Genomic DNA, 15,669 nt, shown 5'->3' with positions numbered 1-15,669 from the left:
ATGTTAAAAGACCATAGAACCACCTTCACTTCCCAAAAAATAATAAAAAAATTTTGTTTTAATAATTAGTTTAGGAATTAGTTTTATTAATTATTAATTAGGAATTTAATTTTACTATTTTACTTTCTTTTTCTGGAAAATAAGCTTATAATAATTTTCAAGGTTGTATACTTTTCTTTAAATGAAATAAATACTGACACATTTGTACATACAGAGAATTTTTATTAAATATACTTTGTGAGAAAAAAATCCACTCTAAAGTGCTAAATTTCATGTAAATCCGATAACTTAGTAAATATAATGGTGGAAAAAATCAAAAGAGGAAACATGATTTAAATAATCTCACAGAAGAGCAAGAACATAATCTCATGTAAGAAGACAATCTTCAAAATATAAAAGGAAAGGAAATCTCTTGTAGAAGAATATATTTCATAGTTCTACCTATTGATGATTTCAGTTAAAAAATTCTGTTCTAAACACATGAGCAGTCTCATTCTTACCAACATGTATATTTAATCAAATATACATGGCAGGAAAGTCAGACTACTCATTCACACTGACAAAGTGACAACAGTTTTGTTGTACAGCAGTATTGCTCCCTGGCAGTAACTGGAAAATGGAGGAAATAGATTTCTGAATTCAACTGTTAGCAGAAGAATCGGTCTACTGCTAAAAATTCAGACAAAAATAGGTCTCAGGCTTAGCTATTCCCAGATAACACAAGTATTAACCAAACATTGCCAACTTGTAGGAGGCTGTGGATAAAACATGTAAAAATACTCTATGTTGAATATTAGTTCTGTGTTACTTTCTACTAAGCATATTCAGTAGGCATGTTCTTAATTATTTAGGGCTTCAGTATAGATCAAAATTAGCATCTTTAATGTGAAGCTAACATTATAGTGTCAATGTGTTTTGAGATCCTCTAGCTAATATTTGGCTATAAGTATTTAGAAGTCAGTGAAAATATAACTATATGCACATCCAAAATGAATATTTCTAAAAGAAATTTTCATGTACCAGATATCTACAAAATGAAAAGTACACACAGTAGGGGGTACAATAAATACTTAATGGTTGGCTGACTGACCAATTATACATACCATTTAAGAAAACGTGGGTAATTTAGGTGTAAAATATATATACACACATATATATTTCTCTAATAACATCCTACCAACATATATATGCTGCCTGTTATAGTTAAAGGTGTATTACCAAACGAGCATTTGTAAAGTATCAGTGCAGTTAAAATTAAGTTTTAAGTGAAAAGCTCTGGCTTCTTATATAAGAGAATGAACTTTAGGGTTTATTTAGGAGTTAGTTTTCCTATATAAAAAAAAAAAATATAGGAAGTTAATGGAACAATACTTGTCACTTAAAATTTTTAGACAATATAGAAATTTACAGAAAAGTTAAAGTTTTAGACCACGTCACATAGTTGGAGGAAAAAAACAAAAGGATTAAACTGGATTATGACTTTGAATACATTTATAATCAAAATTAACACACACACAAATCAAAACACATTTCACGGCAGAACCTGCAGAAAATTTTTATATTGATCTTTTTTGAACTATGGAAAAAAATGAATTAATCTTGTTTTAATAAGACTTTCAGGAAATGAAAATAATTTAATCATGAATTATCAGCTTGATGAACACATTATCAGTATCTACTAGTAAATTAATTGTGTTATCTGAAAAGGTCAACAAATTCTAACTAGTGTGAACAATATATTGAAATCATTAATGAATTATACAACTATTTTGAGCATACAAATAATCTCTGGTTTTATAGCCACTGCATTTCAGAATTCTGTAAACTGTGAGGCATTCAATGTGTTTAATGTGGCAGAAAATCATATTAAATGTTTATTTTATTCTGTTCAGTCCTTTTCCCATTAAGCATGCAAACACCGTCATAACCATCTTTGGTTTCACTTCTACGAGGTCATCAGGTAAGGCATATATCCGGGCACCGATCTTTCGAGCAACTGAAATGGCATATCTTGAAAAGACAAGAAAAATATCTAGGTATTTGTTATCTACTGTGTTTTCACTTAATATATGTTAACAAAAGAATGAAATATTTTGATAAGATTTAACTTTACAAAAAGGTTAAATTTGTGTCTTTAAATAATATTCTCCATACAAGTTGTACTTAAAATTATGAATTTTAAAGATATAGTAACCTTACCTGTAATGATTTAAGAAATTAAAGAGCCACTATATTCTAATATAAACAATAAAGCCTTACTTAGCATTGTTCAGCTTGTCCTCATCAGAGAAGTCTTCTCTCTTGACCATTTCTGGACGAACTGCATTTGGTGCAATGGCATCTATTAAATCTAGGACAGGTAAACTAGTGCTAATAGATTTGTCCTAGAAAATAAAGAACAGATGAACATTCATAAATATCTTTTAATTTTCATAAATAACAGATCAGAACGTCATAATGACATAACTGAAAGCAATTTATAAATTTTCTTTACAATTAGCATTCAGCTTTTCTGCAACAGGCACATATCACATAACATGTAAAACATACTCTTCCTTCAGTTTACAGAGCTAACAGTGTAGAGGTCACTATACTTGTCACTATACTTGAGGTTTGTGGATGTGACATTTCTTAAAGTATGCTAACTACGGTATTCATTCTGTAAAAAATAACTTTTGAAAAGGAATAGAAGATGAATTTTAAATTAATATTTTTGCAAATCCTAGTAATAATGCATTTTTGGACCATGGATTCCTAAGCCTTCACTTAATATTTTTCAGAAAAAAAATGAAAATAATAATGGAAAGGAACTAATATTTATACAGGCATTATTCTTGTTGCTTTATATGTTCAGCTTGTTTAATTCTCTAAGAGCCCGGTATTAAATTATAATCTCTCTTTTAAAGATGAATGGAAAGTTCATAGAGCTCAAATGACTTGTTCACACAACCAGTAAGTATGGAATCACTATTTGACACATGGCTGTCCCACTCTAATGCCCAAGATTCCATTTTTAAAGTTACCTCCAAGGCAAACTAAAAATGGACAGAAAATTTCTAGTGGATAGAGCATTGCAGTTGAAGTCAGAAATCCTGATCTGAATTGATTTTACCACTTACCCGTACATAACAAATTCTCTGTTCTATCTCTCAGCTTGAATGGTGGCCACTGTTGCTTGCCTACCCAGAATCCACTTATTTCTACTACTTTCTCCATCCTATCAGAACTCACATTTTTGCTCTGTAGCCATCCCCTCCCTCAAATGGACATGTGCTTTAAGGAAAGCTGACCCCTTCCACAGCTCTAGGGGTGATCCTGAATTAGTCTAGGCCATGTATTATGAGGTGGGATGATCAACTTATTCTTTTTATGTATAAAGCATGCAGTGCATAAAAAATATACAGTAATATCTGTGGCAGTAAAATTTCACGAGGGATAGGTATTTAGGAAGAAAATGTCTATAAAGACTCCTTAGATGAATAATAATGAACACCATATACAAGAATAAACTCATAATGAATTAAAGACTTAAATATAAGACCTGAAACCATAGAACTCCTACAAGAAAACACAGGCAGTAAATTCTCTGACAATGCTCTTAGTCATATGTTTTCTGAAAAATCTTCTTAGGCAAAGGAAATAAAAGAAAAAATAAACAATTAGGACTACATCAATTGAAAAGGTTTTTCACAGCAAAGGAAACCATCAGCAAAATGAAAAGACAACCTACTGAATGGGAGAAGATACTCACCAATGATATATCCGATAAGGGGTTAATATCCAAAATTATAAAGAATTCAACTCACCCTCCCCAAAACAAAACAAAACAAAAACAAACAAACAAACAAAACAAAATACAAGTCCAATTAAAAACCGGGCAGAGGAGCTGGACAGACATTTCTTCAAAGGGGACACAGAGATGGCCAACAGACATGAAAAGATGCTCAATGTCACTAATCATCAGAGAAATACAAATTAAAACTACAATGAGATATCACCTACACCTATCAGAATGGCTATCATCAATAAATCAAAAAACAAGCATTGGCAAGGATGTAGAGAGAAGGGAAACCTTGTGCACTGTCGATGGGATTGCAAATTGGTACAGCCACTATCGAAAACAGTATGGAGATTCCTCAAAAAATTAAAAATAGAACTCCCTTATGACCCAGCAATTCCACTTTTGGGTATTTATCCCAAGAAAAACACCAATTTTAAAACATATATGCACCCCTATGTTTACTGCAGCACTATTTACAATAGCCAAGATATGGAGGCAACCTAAGTGCCCATTAATAGACAACTGGATAAAGAAGAAGTGGTGCATATATACAATGGAATATTACTTGGCCATAAAAAATAAAATATTACCATTTGCAACAACGTGGATGGACCTAGAGTATATTATGCTAAGTGACATAAGTCAGACAGAGAAAGACAAATACCATATGATCTCACCAATAGGTAGAATCTAAAGAACAAAATAAACAAAACAGAAATAGACTCATAGATACAGAGAACTAATGATTTCCAGGTGGGAGGGGTGTTGGGGAACTAGGTAAAAAAGGTGAAGGGATTAAGAACAAACTGGTAGGTAGTTACAAAATAGTCATGGGGATGTGAAGCACAGTATAGGGAACATAGTCAATAATATTGCAATAACTGTGGTGCCAGGTGGGTACTAGACTAATCGGGGAGGGGGGATCACTTTGTAAATTACATAAATGTCTAACACTATGCTGTGCACTTGAAACTAATATAAAATAATATTGAATGTCAACTCTAATTAAAAAATAAAAATTAAAAATCTAGGAAGAAAATAATGGACCCCTTCTAGCTTGTTACCCTCTTGTTCTCCACCAGTTCAAATCCCTTCTCCATGTATGATGCACAAATCAAATCCAACTTTCTCCATCCATTCTCCACTGACCATTCAGTTGGGAATGATCAAATAGATTTGATCATTAGTTGTGTTAATTATTTGGATTTTATCATTTGCTCCGTAGTAATGTTACCTTTTCAGTAATACAAATTTTGTCTTTCAAATAAATGATGAACACTCTGAGGGCCAGTTTAATTTCTTATATTCTATGTCCTTTTCTTTACCTAGAAATGTTACTTATTAGTAAGAGCTCAATATTTATTAATTTGTTTCTAAATATATTTTATTTATATGCATGCTTTTTTCATAAGTTAATGTACAAATGCATATGATTTCAGTGTAACAATTTTAATAACTGTCGACTAGAGAATTTTATATGTCCCCTTTCCTGTTTTACATTTTTAAGTTGTGCTTTAGGTCTAAAATTTGTAAAGACAAATCATGGACTGAAATTCCTTTTTTTCTAATAAGCAACATTAAATATTCAATGTCATTAGTTCCTTCCAATATGGAAAATAAAAAAACACAATTGAACTAATAATCAGGCAACATCTCTGCCAACATCCAGCTGTCCTGTTAAAACCACTCTGGGGCTCGGTTTTTGGTAAAAATGAGAAGATTGAATTGATTAATTTCTGACATTTCTTCTGCTTTACAATGTTAAACATACAGAGCAAAGGCAAAGAAGAGAAAAAAGATAGGTAGATAACTCTTAGGAGAACTCAGAGTTTCATCTGTTTGCACTCTTCACTAAAAAACACAAATAACTGATTTTTCACTTATAATAAAATCACAAACACAAGGCTCACTGGGTAGAAGCAGACATGCTTATTTTATCTAACATCAGCTTTCATGCAAAAGCGAAACAATGGAAAGGCATAAAAATTAGTGGGTATGTATGTGCAAATTACACTTTGAGTGTTTTATGAATCATTCACAAATGCTCGGAAGTGAGTGTTAAGTGCCATTATGAAGCCATATGACAAGATTTTTTTTTTCTTCCTACCAGTTTTTCTCAATTTCCACTTGAATCAGTTTGGCTGGCTCTGTTATGCCTTGGAAATGATGTCAGTACGATTCTGAGACTGCTGCTAGGGAGCACAAAACATTATAGGTCCTATACAAACAATGACTTTTTATCTTCCTTTTTCATTTGACAGTTGGGTTTTTTGGCTCTATTCTATTTAAGACTAGATTGTATCAGTCTGAAAATATTAACCTGCATTTATAATCAATAGGGCAACCAATCAAAATTATAAGAATTCGAACTATATTTCTGGTTTACACATGCCAAATAATTGGTATGTTTCTGAGATATAACATTAATATAATTCTGAACCTGAACCAATGTAATTTCCAATAAAAATTTCTTCCTAAATTTAGTTTCTTACCAAAAAAAAAAAAAAAAAAAAAAATTCAATAGTTTTTGATTACCTTGAAGCTGGATATAGAAGTATTTTTGTGCGCACTTTTAAGAGTCTGATTGACCCATTTAATAATAATTTCATCATTTACTTTTTCACCTTCTCCAAGATCTGATAATACATTCAATGTGTACCTGTAACAGAAAAGATGTGTGTTTGAGATTGAAAGGGGTGAAATTGGCTCTCACATCATTTATATAAATATTTAGATAAATAAGAAATATTTCAGTTCTAATAAATATTTCTAATTTTAGTCTGATACTTGAACTTAATTACATTCCAAAGTTACAAAACTCGGTAATCAGAAACAAAAACTACTATGGTGTTTGTAAAAAATTAAAGCAACTCCTTACAAAGCAGTTTTTAAGAGACATTAAACAAGTGATTCTTTCTATAGACTAACCCACTTTTAAATAATTTACAAAGTATATTAACAGTAAATCATTTACAAATTATATTTTGCATTGTATATTTCTTCTGTTTGTTATTCTTCAAAAAGAGCTAAAATTTTAGTTGAAATGATTTGTTGAAGGAAATTGACAGTGTTGCTATAAACATATCAGCCTTTACCTTCTCATCAGCTGCCATACCAATGCCAGAGTAAGTGTTGAATTTCCTTCATTTAGGTCCTGCCCAGCAATGCCAACCAAGGAGAATTTGGCCTTATTCTTCCCAAGTTCTACTGCATAGTTACAGTTTTCAATCTATAGATAATAAGTAAAAGTTTTTGTGTAAGAACAAATTTTTTAAAATATATCTTTCGAATACGCCGGCCTAGTTCAGTCCTCTAAAAGATAACCATAATGGCACCTTAAATTTATATGACAGAATTTCATTTCATAACTCAGTGAAATTAAGGAATTATTCCAATTTTATAGTTGCCGATATCGAAAGCACTGAGGGATTAACCTAGATAAACCACCGGCTAGAAAGTTTTAAGAATCTCTTACCCTAAAAGTCTTGACTGTCCAAGAATATACAGAGTAGTGGTAAACCTGTGACTAAAACTCTAGGTTTTTTGCATTCTGTTAGTAGAGGTAATACATATTGTTTTGTCTAAAGTTAAAATTAAGGAATAGAGAAGAAATTGTTTCATTAACCTTTAATATTTTTAATCTAGATCTTACTCATTCTCTGAAATTCTGCTTTTAGCCCACTTTAAACAGAAGCTTAACCTTAACTGTACTAGCTGATAGTGACCTATCCCTTGTTTGAACTTATATCCCAATAATGCTTATTTTGTAATGTTTATACACCATCTTCTACTTATATTTAGTATTCTTTTGCCAATCATAGAATAAGCTCCTTTTAAAGGGAAAAAACTATAATATGTGCAAATCTATACCATACTCACCCCACCCCAGCCTCGGACCCAGCACAGTACCTGCCTACAGTAAGAATCTGATGACTAAACAAACACCAAGTAAATTATTTACCTACATATATATTACACTAAAATTGTAAGCTCTCATAATCTTGTAATGTCACCAGTAGTATAAAGTACTTAGTAAATCTTTAGAATAAACATTTAGTTATGGTCATGGTGGCACAATTTACAATAGCCAAGATATGGAAGCAACCTAAATGCCCATCAACAGATGATTGGATGAAGAGGTTATGGTTCATATATACAATGGAATATTACTCAGCCATTAAAATAATGAAATCCTTCCATTTGCAACGATATGGATGAACCTAGAAGTTATGCTGAGTGAATTAAGTCAGAGAAAGATAAATACCTAAGATTTCACTTATATATGGACTCTAAGGAACAAAAAGAACAAACTAATCAAAAACAGACTCACAAATACAGAGGACAATCTGGTGACATACAGAGGGAGGTTGGGGGGCTGCAAGAATGGGGTGAAGAGATAAAGATGTACAAATTAGTAGTTGATAGATGGTCACAGGGATGGGGAGCATAGCATAGGGAATGCAATTAGCATTAATGTAATGGCTAGGTGGAAAGCCAGAGGAGAGAAACAGCAATTAGGGGCATCGTTTTATAAACTATATAAATGTCTAACCAATGTACTATATACTTGAAACTAATAATAAAATTAAAAACAGTATAACTGGTTCTTCCTGATTTTCTTTCCCAAGTTAATGAGGCCTCTTTACAAACCAATTCAACCTAAGATACACAAATACATTTTTTCGAATAAAAAAAATATTTCCAGAAAAGTTGAGAATGGACCATACGATAACAGAATTTGCACAAATAAATGGGCTTGTTTTTTTTTTTTCTTTTCACAATTTAAATGGCCTCATTTCTTTATTCCATACCTTAGGACAGCTTTATTTCCCACCTCGACAGAAGGTCAAACCTTGTCCTGTAAATAAATAACATCCCAAACTGCAAATCTACATGGAGACTGAGTTTTCTCACAGGGCAGGGCACCCAGGGACCCGCTCTGGCTTCCAAAGGCTTCCAGGTAGCTGCCATGCAATGAGGCTGCAGGAGAGGTATGAGGCAAGGATGCCACTGTCTTGAATGTGACCCTTTTCCTGAGCTTCCATCCCATTCTGCTATTCACTGTCTTCCAAACAGGCCAAGGATAGTTTCCTTCTTCCTGGCAGGGCATATGCAGTAAACCACTTCTGAGAAAAACCTTCCTGCAGCAGGTTGTCTATACACTGAGTGATGGGAAGCCATGATTTTGTATCTCTTTAGCTCTCAGCATTCACTGCCTCACTCAGCTGATTTACTGAGTTAATGACGCACTTATGATTTCCTCAGGAAGACTTGGATTGGGGTCCTTGAGCAGCTAAGCTGTAAGAGTGGCTGGACCCACCTGGGGTAGCTATGCCCACAACGAAACTGCATTGTACATGATTTGTGGGAATGAAGTAGACTTTCAGAATCTGCGGAAACCAAGCCCCAAACAGACTTTGCTAGTTCTAGCTTGGTGGGAAACATCAAGATTTTAGCACCTTGGGTGTTTGGCCTGATCCTATCTGTATCGTTCGTTAAAAAAGAGAATCGAAATTCCCAAAAGTCAGTTTATTACAAATAAAAATGCAAGAAGATCTTTCAAACCTGCTGTAACAACTGCATGGTTCCCTTAATAAGTTAAATAAAATCTTTGATATGTATTCATTTTTTAAATACAAGGAAATAAATAATATTCCAGTATTCTTTTTCCCAGTAGTCATAATACATTATAAATTTAGTCTGCATAATAGAAATATATGCTATGGAAATGCACAGAATTGAAAAGTGGGATAGATTTTTAATTTACAGGAAATAGCACCAGAGCTCTGATTATGTAACAGTGTGACTAGGAGAGAGAAGAGCCAGCATATTCTCCACGAATACCCATTTCATAGGGAGAATTTTCTAGCAAATTGTAATAATCATTTATGTATAATGTATAAAATGTGTTTCAGTGAAAGGCCATCTGTTTTATAGTTTGTCCAAAATTCCTGAGGGGAATAATGGTGCAAAAGGAGCTCAGAGTTGTTAGTCTAGAGCCTAAGATATTGATATGACCAACAATAAAAGGAAAATGAAATGGATACTAGCTGTAAGGAAAAAGATATTTTGGCAACATTTAATTCCAAATTTGGCAAAACACTTCTAAGATCTGGAAAGGCATCAAACTAGAGAGAAAAAAAAATAAGAAATTAGGTTGCTAGAGGTCAGCCATGTTTACAGTAATAGTTAATACTCTAAAAATGGATCTGCTCCCTGAGGATATAAGTATAGAAAGCTAGGAGCATTAGGCCAAGAACTGAGCCCTGGAATTCCTAGAATTGTCAGGCTAAAAGACAAAGACCCTGTGAAAGGTAAGAATGAACACAAAGAAGCAAGAAAAGATTGTAGTGAGCAGTCTCACAGAGTTAATGGAAGAAATGATTACCAAGATTTCAAATGCTTTGGACAAAAGCGAAGCTTAGATCATTTGGAAAATGAGAAAAATTATCTCATGGGATACAGGGTTCCAAGTGAAAAGAAACACTGAAGAAATAAGAAAGAAATACCATTAAGTGGTGCAGTTTTATGAACTTTACAAATGAAGCAAAGTGATGTCTGTTGATGAATACTCAAAGTCCATAAAATAAATCCCTGTGATACTGTGTCATGAAAATACGGCTTTATTTTTTAAACATCTTGAATTCATTTCAGGCCTTATGTTTAATTCTATAAACAGCTAGTATTTGTTAAAAGGAAGTACTCTACATATGATTCATTTGTAACATCTTATAGAATTAACATAAAAAATCCCAGGTATAATGACTAGTTCAATTTCTGTTTTCCCGTTACATTTTGAATCTGAAATTTTTATTTAAAAAACAAAGTTTTCTGAATTCTACTTCCATGGTTAGAATTGTAGGCAAATCAATTAAAATTTAAAATGTAGGCAAGTCCAATCACTAGAAATCCTGAAAAATAAGAATATAAATCTCTTATAATTATACTACTCATTTAACTAATTTTGATATTATAATGTATTTTCTGTCTTCAAATTTTTTAAAAATAATAGTCTATAAATACATATTCGTTCTAGAGATCTGAAGAAGTCCTTTTTAAATGCATGCCTGTGTCTGTGTATTTTAAACAAAATAGATTCATATGAATATATGCCATTTTGCATCCTGCTCATTTCCAGGTCACTATTAGTAAAACACTAAAAATGCTATTTGTTAATAGTACATTTTACTTCATCTTATGGATGTATCCTAATTTATTAACCTGTTATGGAACAACTAAATTGTTTTGTTGTTGTTGTTGTTGTTCTGTAAACATTGCTATGATGATTATTTTGGCACACAAGTCTGATTATTTCATCAGGATAGATAATAAGCACAATTCTTAAGTCAAAGGACTTTTTAAAGATTATTGATATGTATTAGCAAACACAATCTAAAAATGTTATACAAATGAACACTTACTCTAACATTAGATGCAGAGCAATCCATTTTTTTTTAAGTTGCATTTCTTTATTGTGGATGAAAAGTTTTTCACATGTGTATTATCTGTCATTTTTTTTCTGTGAATGGTTCACTCATATTGTTCGATGTCCCATTTTGCTATTACAATTTTAGTAATAGCAATCAAGTTTTAAAAATTGATTTGTATGAACTATTTATATATTAAGGATATTAACCATTTGTCATATTTGCTGCAAATATGTTTCCAAGTTCTTGTTTTTATAGTTTGCTTTTTAATTTTGCTTATGGTAATTTTTTTGCATACAGAAGTTTTAAACTTATGTGTAATCTACTATATCGACTTTTTATTTGTAATCTATTGTTCAAGAGTGTATAATCATTCACCTTTTTTTTTAAGTGGCATTTATTACATTTATCCCTTTAAGTCTTTACCTGTAGTCCATTTGGAATTTATTTTGGTGGATGATATACATAAAGATCACTTTTTCCCTAACAAAATAGTTAACCAGCTGTTTTGGCATCATTTTTTGGATGATCCTTCCTTTCTCTACTGAATTTAGCAATTTAGCAATATATGAAATGCTCATATATTAAGTTCTTATATTTTAGGACAGTTTTCTAGGCTACTCTATTCCATTCTATTCTTATATATGTATTAAACTATTTTAATTACTTTAGTTTTATAATAATTTAAAAAACATTTTCTAACAGCTTCTCCCCTCAGTATTCTTCAAAAAATGTTCTTAATGATTTAGATCTGTTTCTTCTTGAATGGAACTCTAGAACCATTTTATAAATCCCATTCTCTAACACACACACACACACACACACACACACACACACACACACACACACACACACATATATTTTCACATATACACAAAAGGAAATTTACTGGAATTCTAACTGGAATTATTTTCCACCTTAAAGTTAACATGAAAATTAATATCTTTCTAATATTTGGTCTTTCTATTCAAGAATATGGTTATATTTCCATTTATTCAAATAGAGATCGTGTTTAAATCATGAGAATGTAGGTCAATTTCATAATAGCCATATAGATAAGTAATAGCAATTTGAGTCTATTAACTTTTATTATATATTTGGATAAGTCACATTATTTTAAAGGAAAGAATAAAGTTAACTGAAAGTATAAACATTGAAAAGACTGAGATCCCCCATTTGAGGAAGGAGAACGAGATGAGCGCTTTTCTTTACCATTCATCTGCTGGGTATTCTTTGACCAACTATAATCAACTCACTGCCTTGCTCAAAAATGTTTAATGGCTTCCCATTGCTTACAGTTTAAAACCCAAATTCTTTAATATGACATTCAAGGCTCTCACTATCTGGCTCCAATCTAGACTTAATGTTCACGCCCACTTCTTACCTTTCAGAATCTTCTGCTATAGACAAGCTACTCTCCCCCATTCCCAGAAACAGTTTATACTTTCCCATCTCTATCATTTTTCCTAATCCTTAGCTCCCTCTCCAGTCTCCTTCTGACAAAACTCTATTTCTTATAGGCTAACTCAAAAACCACCTCCTGTATGAACCCGCTCATTTATTAGTGCAGCCTATGGCCTTTTCTTCCTTAGAACTCATAATGTTCACTTTTGTATATTTGCACCATGTTGAGTTGTTTATACACATATCTGCCTAACTTCTTGCCTTGTATTATTTTTGTATCTTGAATTGCACTGTACAAGTAGTAGGTGATCAATAAATATCTGTTGAAAAATATTAACCAATAATCAGTAAATATTTGGTAAAAATTCTGGAGATTATAAAATAGCAATGCATGCATGATGCATCTCAAAGAACATTAAGAACTACAACTCGCTAAAGATAAAAACAGTTATATAAAGTGCCTAATTGCCTTCATCTTTCCAAACATTTATTAAAGCACACTTATAAAAAGGCAATTAAGCTGAACACATTTTGGTTTGAGTCAGAACCTTGGTAACAGACCACACCTTACTAAGCTTTGTAACTCTAAATCTGTTTCATATCAGAAAAATAAACATAACCATGGACATTATTTCATTCACCTTCTTCATGTTCCCTCCAAGAGCAGGATAAGGAGGTTTGTTGACATGGCTCCAGTTGACTGGCACACGGATCATTTCATACAGCTGAAAGATCACTAAAGCATCTGCAAGATCACTAAAACAGGAAGAAAAGAAGATGAAGGAGGAGGAAATGTTGGTACTACTTAATTTTATTAAGCACATTAGAGATGAGTTTATGTCTTTAAAAATACAACAGGGTCATGTGATGCTTAAAGAATGACAGGATATATCATTTGACCTAGAACTTCTAATCTAAGAATCTGTCCAAAAAAGTTTCATAAATGTTTACAAAAATATATGTACAAGGACATTCATTGCTACAGTGTTTATAAATTTGGAAACAAGTTAAATACCAGCCAGTAAGAGGGCTGCTAAATAAACTGTCCATACCATGTACTCTTAGGCCACCAGATAACACAATAAGGTAGATCTCTATGTACTGACACTGAAAGCTTTACAAGACATATTATATTTTTAAAAGCAAGTGGCAGAACACTGCATGCAGTTTATGATTAAATTTATTTTCAAAATTAAGAATATTAAATACCTGTATGTTTTATGTGCTGTTAAAGTGATAACTGTGGGCAGGAAAAAAAGGAATATGGGAAGGGTAAGGAATGGATTATCATGTTTAATTTTATTACACATACTTATTTCCTAAAACTTGTACACTGAGAATGGAATTCATGTATTGTTTATGTATTATGATTTTTTGAACAAATAAATTATATAAAGTCACAATAGCTACTCAGTAGGCAGCTGTTCATGTTAAATAATGAGGGGTAAGAGGAAGGAATTTATGAACAACTAGGAGTTACTGAAGTAAGACTAGTACTACTTAGGATTCAGAAAAACATGTTCTGAGGTACTCAAAGAATGTCTATTGAGTCTGTTTTCAGTTCCGTATACTAGGGACACATAAAAAAATAGCATTTTAAAACTTGCTAGCTCTGTGATGTATTATGTGGCTTTTCTCTCTCAACAGTTTGTTCACTGAATTTTGTTTAGCTAAGATTCATATTAAAATTACTTTGTATCTCTGAGCGCACACACCATGTGGCAGTGAAGGGGGCCTGGCCCTGTGCTGAGCCATAGAGGGAGAAACTCTATGATGAAAGTAATTGAAAGTAACTGACTAAGTTATCTATAAGCACACGGAGAATTTTGTATTAAATGACTAAAGTATTTGTATAGCTTCTGGAATCTCATTTATTTCATTTTTTTCTTTTTTACTTTAAATGAATCCATTCTTATTTCTATATAGTATCATATTATTATTCATGTTTTGCAAATAGGGAAACTGAGGCTGATAATTAAAATTATTTCCAAAGAATTCAAGATGCACTGCAGAACCAACCTGTCATAGAAAAATTCTAGGACTGATAGTTCTTAAAATATACTTAATAACTTCCGTTAAAATCAACCTAAATTATTCTAATGCTTTGGTTTGCATTTGGTATACTATAGGTGGGGAGCTAAAATCACTTAGTGGTTTTAGGAATATGATCCAGACACAAATTCACGGACACATTGTTCTGGTGCCGACCAGACCTCTGGCTATTGTTTTTCTATATCCAATGGTTCTCCTTAAGGTGACGTTACTTCTGAGAATTTTATGAATTCCCTTTCCCAAGAAAAAGTTACATATGCCTAGAAGCCCTGTGCTAGCATTCGGGATCTATGTAACTACAAATAATCTTAACTAAAAAACTTGGTCAATTCTCTTCTCCATTGTCAACAACAGAGAACTCTAGTGTTCTTGACATTTATGAAGAAGTTACCATGAGTTTCAATAAGTCTTAATCTTCTAGATTTAAATTTACTTTTTAATTAAAAAATATATGCTCATTGTAAAAACAAAACAAAATTTAAATTACTAAGAATAAAAATAAAAGTCTCTTTACTATCCTAAACTGCTACTAACCAGGCTGTATACAGTTTGGTATTCATCTCTCCAGATTTTTAAAAATATATATACAAATATGTATATACTCAATTTTAAAATAAAAAGTGAATCACATTAGACCTATTATTCTGTTCTCTCAATTATATATTATAGGCATTCTTTCAAATTTGTCCATAAAGATCTAATCCCTCCTCAACTTCAGTATTCAAGTCTTTTACTGCTCAGCACTATAATGGGACTTCCAGTCTAAATGACATATATCTCTTATCATTTAGCTGGAATCTACACACTCTTTAAGAGTTTATCAAATATGAGTATCACATCAAAGCCAGTTACCGTAATAAGGCAACACTGGTTTTAGATTTTAAAGAATATTTTGAATATACACCAAGAAGCAGAAATGATTCTATCATAAGTCCTCAGCCAGTGAACTTGGTCTTTTGCGGCATTAATCTTCAGTTCATATTTAAGTAATAATTAAGTTAATGT

The 15,669-nt window shown here is 32.0% G+C and overlaps 1 protein-coding gene across 5 annotated transcripts in view; it reads right to left on the bottom strand.

The window, feature by feature from the left end:
* Positions 1-807: 807 nt before the first annotated feature.
* Positions 808-15,669, bottom strand: part of PLS1 (plastin 1) — a 104,523-nt gene continuing 89,661 nt past the window's right edge. For 4 of the 5 annotated variants that reach the window (XM_039876480.1, XM_039876479.1, XM_039876478.1 and 1 more), the window contains exons 12-16: positions 13,254-13,368; positions 6,877-7,010; positions 6,317-6,440; positions 2,260-2,384; positions 808-2,010 (exon numbers count right to left, since the gene is read on the bottom strand). In XM_039876480.1, the coding sequence (XP_039732414.1) occupies positions 1,875-2,010; positions 2,260-2,384; positions 6,317-6,440; positions 6,877-7,010; positions 13,254-13,368 (634 nt within the window). In that variant the 3' untranslated portion in view covers positions 808-1,874. The remainder of the gene's footprint in view (positions 2,011-2,259; positions 2,385-6,316; positions 6,441-6,876; positions 7,011-13,253; positions 13,369-15,669) is intronic. The other variant, XM_039876476.1, reaches the window with a different exon arrangement.

The sequence above is a fragment of the Pteropus medius genome, unplaced genomic scaffold, assembly GCF_902729225.1.
Source record: "Pteropus medius unplaced genomic scaffold, Ma_sr-lr_union100, whole genome shotgun sequence".
Classification (NCBI taxonomy): Eukaryota; Metazoa; Chordata; class Mammalia; order Chiroptera; family Pteropodidae; genus Pteropus; species Pteropus medius.
Note: the sequence above shows the minus strand (reverse complement) of the source record. Positions and strands in the feature narration are given on the sequence as shown.